The sequence below is a fragment of the Echinops telfairi genome, unplaced genomic scaffold, assembly GCF_000313985.2.
Source record: "Echinops telfairi isolate 266 unplaced genomic scaffold, ASM31398v2 ScPeMD7_7458;HRSCAF=8496, whole genome shotgun sequence".
In the NCBI taxonomy this organism is placed as follows: domain Eukaryota; kingdom Metazoa; phylum Chordata; class Mammalia; order Afrosoricida; family Tenrecidae; genus Echinops; species Echinops telfairi.
The window spans coordinates 27,075,558-27,080,836 of record NW_022111358.1 but is presented as its reverse complement, the minus strand read 5'-3'; the positions used below and the strand labels follow the sequence as shown (position 1 = coordinate 27,080,836).

The window sequence follows — 5,279 nt, the reverse complement described above, 5'->3', positions numbered from 1 at the left end:
GCGGGGCGGTCGCCCTGAGGTTGCGGCTCCCGAGCCCAGGCTGCCCCACCCCCACCCCAGAGCCGGACTGGGGAAGGAGGGGCGGGGGAGAAAGAGGCGAAAAGAAAAGCCGTCGTAATTAATGAGTGTCATAATTAACCCTAATTATGTATGACTGTTACTCCTGCGGGAGTCACAATGAATAAATTATTCCCCTGTGAAGGCGGGCGGAGCCAGACTCCAAATACTGAAGCGAGTGGCGGGAGGCCACCACTCCTATGCCACCCTCACCCCCAGCCTGCCCGCTCCCCTCGCGAGGTCTAGGTGCAGTGGAGTGATCCGAGTAAGTTCTACAGAGCCACCTGCGCCGGGCTGGGGTTGGGGAGCGCAGGGGGTCTGTGCAGGAGGGCCTCCCTCGCCCACCCCCCCTCTCCCTGGCATTTGGTTCCCATCCTGCCCCTCTTCCACCAGGTGAGGAGAGCCAGCGAGTACTAGGACCGGTGGGGTCTCGGACTTCCCAGTATCTCTGGCTCCTTTTCGACCCTTCCCTTCCCAGAGCCCCTCTTCCTCTACATGGCTGAGCACCCCGACCAACAGGAGATTAATTCAAGGTCAAGGTCATCAAAGGAGTGACCAGGGCGAGAGGAATAAGGCTAGGTTGGAGTCTGGCTAAAGCACCCTATCTTGAAGTCCCTGGAACCCATGGGGTCACTCTGCCCAACCCAAGCACAATCATAGCCAACCTGCCCCCTCTGAGGCTGAGCCCCTGGTCTCTCAGACCACAGGCCAAATGAACTCTTCCTTGGACTCCAGTGTCCCCTGACAGCCAGCCAACAAGGCAATGAGAGACTGGAGCAGAGTGGCGCTTGGGAGAGGGTCCCAGGAGTTCTAATACCCCTGAGCTCAGTTACCCTGGGCAGACATTCAAGGCTTTATGCTTGTTTCCCTAGGACTGGGGAGACCTTCCTGCCCCACCCCCTCCTCAGGAGCTGCCCAAGGCAGCAGGAGTGCCAGGCAGTGCTGCCTCAGCGATCCTACCTCACAGCTGCAGCCAGCTCAGAAAGTGTGTGTGTGTGGGGGGGGGGGGGGGGGGGGGAGAGGTTCAGGACCTGCCAGGTGTGCTTCTGCCTCCTACAATGCCATCACCTCTGGGTCTGCACCATGGAGGTCCAAACACCAGGAGGGGGGAAAGGGGGATGGTCCCTTTGTGCCAGGACAATTATAGCTCTCACCCTTTGCCCCTCCCCTCTCCCCCATCCTTCTGAAAGACTGACTCAGTAAGTGGGACCACACAGCCCTCACAGAACTGTGGGATAGGGCGGACTAGGGCAGGGCTGAGCAGAGAGAGAACACAGGGCGCTGGTCAGCCTTCCCGAAGACCTGGACCTCAGTCTGGCACAAAGACGCCTAAGTTCCAAACTGGAAGGGGGGCTGCTGGTGATTGTCCACACTATCTCAGTGTGAACCAGGTACAGCAGAGGAGCTGGTGCCCGGCAGGCAAAGAAACCACATCCCAGGCCAGTTCAGCTGCCTTGGATGTTTCTTTGCAGCCCCGGAATCCAGCCCTCTGCCCATTCTAAGGGCTGTGTCTCACCCCTGTCCCCAAGCTACTGGGCAACCCTTCCGGGAACGGACAGTGCCTGTCCATCACCCCCTTTCTGGGTGATCCTTGAGAAGACCCCATTATAACAGCCCTGCCATCTGAGTCAGCTTGTGCCACATCCGCCACCGCCCACCACCAGCTGCCTGGTGCCCTTTTAGGAATGGGCAGGAAGTGAGGAGATGGTGCTGGCAACTGAGGAAAGGAGGGACCGGACTCTGTCCCTGGGGTGGGGAGGTGGAGAGGAGACGCAACAGGCAGGTCAGGCCTGGTCTCTGAGGGGCATTTTAGAACAAGTCTGGTGGCCCAGGCTGCAAGCTAGGCAAGCTCTTGGTACACTGGGAAAGGACAGGACTCAGGCAGCTGGCTTGTCAGGGCAATAGGCTGCCTCTGGCCATTTGGAGGCTTCTCCCCATGCCATGTCTTGGGTGGTGGGGGGTCGCCAGAAGGTAGCTGGTGGGGAGATGAGGAACGGTCCTCTCCGGGAATTAGAAGTCCCAGGAACAGGAATACTTGGGCAAGATGAGGCTTGGGTCGCTGAGGCGGGCATCTCTGGAATGGGCAGACATTCAGCCATTTGACAGAAATACCACCATTCTGCCCTCCAACCACACTGCCTGTTTGACATCTGCCAACTACTCCAAATGGCATGGCATGCCTTCCCAGTTTCCCATGCTCCTGGGATCTAGACTCCACAGAGAAGCCAGGGGGCAGAACCAGTGTGGCCTTTCACCATGCTGCTGAAGAACATTCCCCAGAGAGGCAGCGGCATCTGGTGCCCTGGTTATTGACACAGGCCAGGGAGGACCAGGAAAGGACATAGGTTAGAGATCTGGGAAACTTCAATCCTGCTGGGAAAATCACATCCTATGAGATGACTATGGAAATGTGGCCTTGAGAGTGGGCGATGGTGAAGGATGCCTCTGAGCATGACGTTCGTTCGCAAGGGGGCATCGCCCCTTCTGGAGCCTGGGAGGAACAAGGACTGATGGGCAAAACCCCAGGCAGGCAGCTTCCAGTACCATTCAGGGAAGACAGGCCACGGTGGTCGACAGGGCGGGGACTGACCTAGGTGACTAGATGCCCCCTAACTCTAAATTCCATGCTTGGCCTGGCAGGCGGGTCCTTGGAACCACACAGGGACAGGAGTAAGCAACAGGCTGATAGGCTGCCCCTGGCCATTTGGACTTAGGTCCCCATATGCCCGCCCGCCCGCCCGCCTCTTCCCAGCTGAGGGCTCCCGGAGAAGTGATTTCACCTCTCTGAGCCCCGCCCCTCCCCACTCATCTGAAAAGCAGGACCATAGGACCATACTCACCACTTTAGAGGTTAGAGGGTGATGCCAGGATGGAATGAGGTGATGGGGGCATTAGCTCTGGAGATGACAGCCCTGCACAGAGTGAGGTTCGCCCGTCTGTTTTTTGGACCCAGAATCTTGCCTTGCTCCGTTGACGCTGGGAAGAAACATGCCTCCAGGCACTGGCTTCATTCCGTTCCCTCTTCCAGTACTTGCTCCCAGAGGCCCCATGGGCTGTACCCCAGCAGCCCCTGGCAGAACATTGAGAGTCTCTGGCTTTGGGCCCTGCGGTGACCGACCGCTGGTCTGATGGGGCTAGTCTCTGTTCTAATTAACTATCCAGGCAGGCATCTGGGGCCTGGGACCCTGCTTCTCGAAGACACACAAAGAAGGCCTTCCCGGCAGTGCTGACCAGTTCTCTGGGTTGCATTTGGAAGGAGCCCCATGATTCAGTGTGCCACCAGTGATTCAGTGTGCCAGACGGCTTGGGGCTCTGACCTTTCAGCTGGCACGCACAGGCCTGGCTTGTGCCCCCCTCCCCCCCACCACCACTTCCCCTCCATCTTGCTGCTGGCTGCCCTCCCTGAGGCTGGAGGGGCCACCACTGCCATCCGCTTGGCACCCCCCTTGGCCTACAAGCTGCTCGGCGCAGCAGCAGGGAACCCCTGCCAAATCTTGCTGCCTGAGGCTGGGTCTTGGCCCCTCTCTATTACTGGAAAGGAGTGGGCAGGGATAAGGGCTCTCATCAGGAGGGGAGGGGAGCCAGGATCTGCGGAGGCGCAGGTTCGGTCGGGTGCCTTTGGGTGAGCGAGAAGGGTCGGGGGATACCCATTTCTGATCTCACTTCGCAGTTCCGGGCCTCCAGGGCGTGGCTTGTTGAAGACCTGGCACTGAAGCCTCTTTCTCTGTGGACAGGACGCCTCCCATGTGTTGAGACCCTGCAGGGGAGCGGGGTGGGGGTGGGGGTTTGAAGTGACAGTCCCTGCCCTCGAAGGTCCCAGGTGGTGCCAATGGCTGGTGCTCCGCTCCTCATTGAAGGGCTAGCGGTTCGACTCCACCTGTTCCGGCAGAGCACCCCCAGGGAAAACCCTGAGGAGCGTAGTTCTATTCTGAGCTCCTGGGGTTTGTGGCTCGGACTTGGAATTGACGGCACAGCACAGAACGAGGGTGTTGTTTTGTTTTTTCCTTTTTCCATCTCTGCTCTCAAAGGGGGCGTCATGGACTGGAAGTCGGTGCTGGGGGTGGGGTGGGGGAGAGGAGGGAGCGCTCCCATGAAATCGAAAGCTTCCCGGAGGAGGGGCTCTTGGAAAGCTGAGGGCTAGCCCACTGCTGTCCAGTTGATTTGGACTTATAGTGACTGCCCCTGGGGAGTGTGGGGTGTGGGGTTCCGAGGGGTTCTGGGAACCCCTTTATGGAAACCTGGCTGCCCCATCTTTCCTGCTCAGATGGGCTGTTGAGCTCCGGCCAAACCGCCCACCTGTCTGTTAGCAGCCCAGCATTTAACCCGCTGCGTCTCTTAAAGGATAAAGTACTCTTTGGAACCGGCACAGGTCAGAGGCTGAGAGGCTGCCAGTGGAAAGCAGGCGGGGAGGACAGTTTGGCCCAGCTGCCTGGGAGGCTCCTGGCCGGGGTGAGGAGCTGGCGCTGTGTCCCACAGAACCATGACAGGTTTCCCGTGGGCCCAGCGATCACCTCTGTCCAGGGAGCTGTGTGGAGGGCAGGTGGGGCTGTGATAGGAGAAGGTAGGAGGCAGGGGTCCTGCAGCCCACAAACAGACTAAGGGTGTGGGGGCCTGAAGGAAAGCCAGGCTGGGAGAGGGGAGAGGTGATTGTCAGGGATTGGGAACCAGCTGCACTCCCGGAGGGGGTCCAGGATGGCCACCCCTCTTCTCTCCGCTGCAGATCTCAGGTGGGACACGGCTTTGTTTGCTAGGAGTTTGCTACTTCACAACTGGGGTCACTGGGATACGCACACAGTGAGATGCTGTGGAGCCATAAACAAGGAAGATGCAGCTCTTTATGTCCTGAGAGGGACCGATTTCCAAGACTGATTGCTAAGTGACAAACAAGACCACAGAGGAAGGGATAAAAACCTCCTGGATTTGTTTCCATCTGGCTTTACATAAAAGTCTAGATTTTTTTTTGGAAATCAAAACAGAAAGGGGAAGACCTGGCCACACTGGGCTGGGGACCTCCTGGGGGTGGGGCTGGTTTTGAACCCACCCCCTCTGGGCGGGCTGGGCCGGCTCAGCTCACAGCTCCTCTCCTCCCAGCTCCAGCGGTTCAAGCGCTCGCTCTCCCTCAAGACCATCCTTCGAAGTAAGAGCGTGGAGAACTTCTTCCTTCGTTCAGGCTCTGAGCTGAAGTGCCCGACGGAGGTGCTGCTGACGCCCCCCACCCCACT

General features: G+C 58.8%; 1 protein-coding gene across 1 annotated transcript in view; it reads left to right on the top strand.

Moving 5' to 3' along the window:
- Nucleotides 1-4,267: 4,267 nt before the first annotated feature.
- The window catches only part of STAC2 (SH3 and cysteine rich domain 2), a 6,331-nt gene continuing 5,319 nt past the window's right edge, over nt 4,268-5,279 (top strand). The window contains exons 1-2 of the mRNA XM_045299331.1: nt 4,268-4,506; nt 5,149-5,271. Of these exons, the coding sequence (XP_045155266.1) occupies nt 4,288-4,506; nt 5,149-5,271 (342 nt within the window). The 5' untranslated portion in view covers nt 4,268-4,287. The remainder of the gene's footprint in view (nt 4,507-5,148; nt 5,272-5,279) is intronic.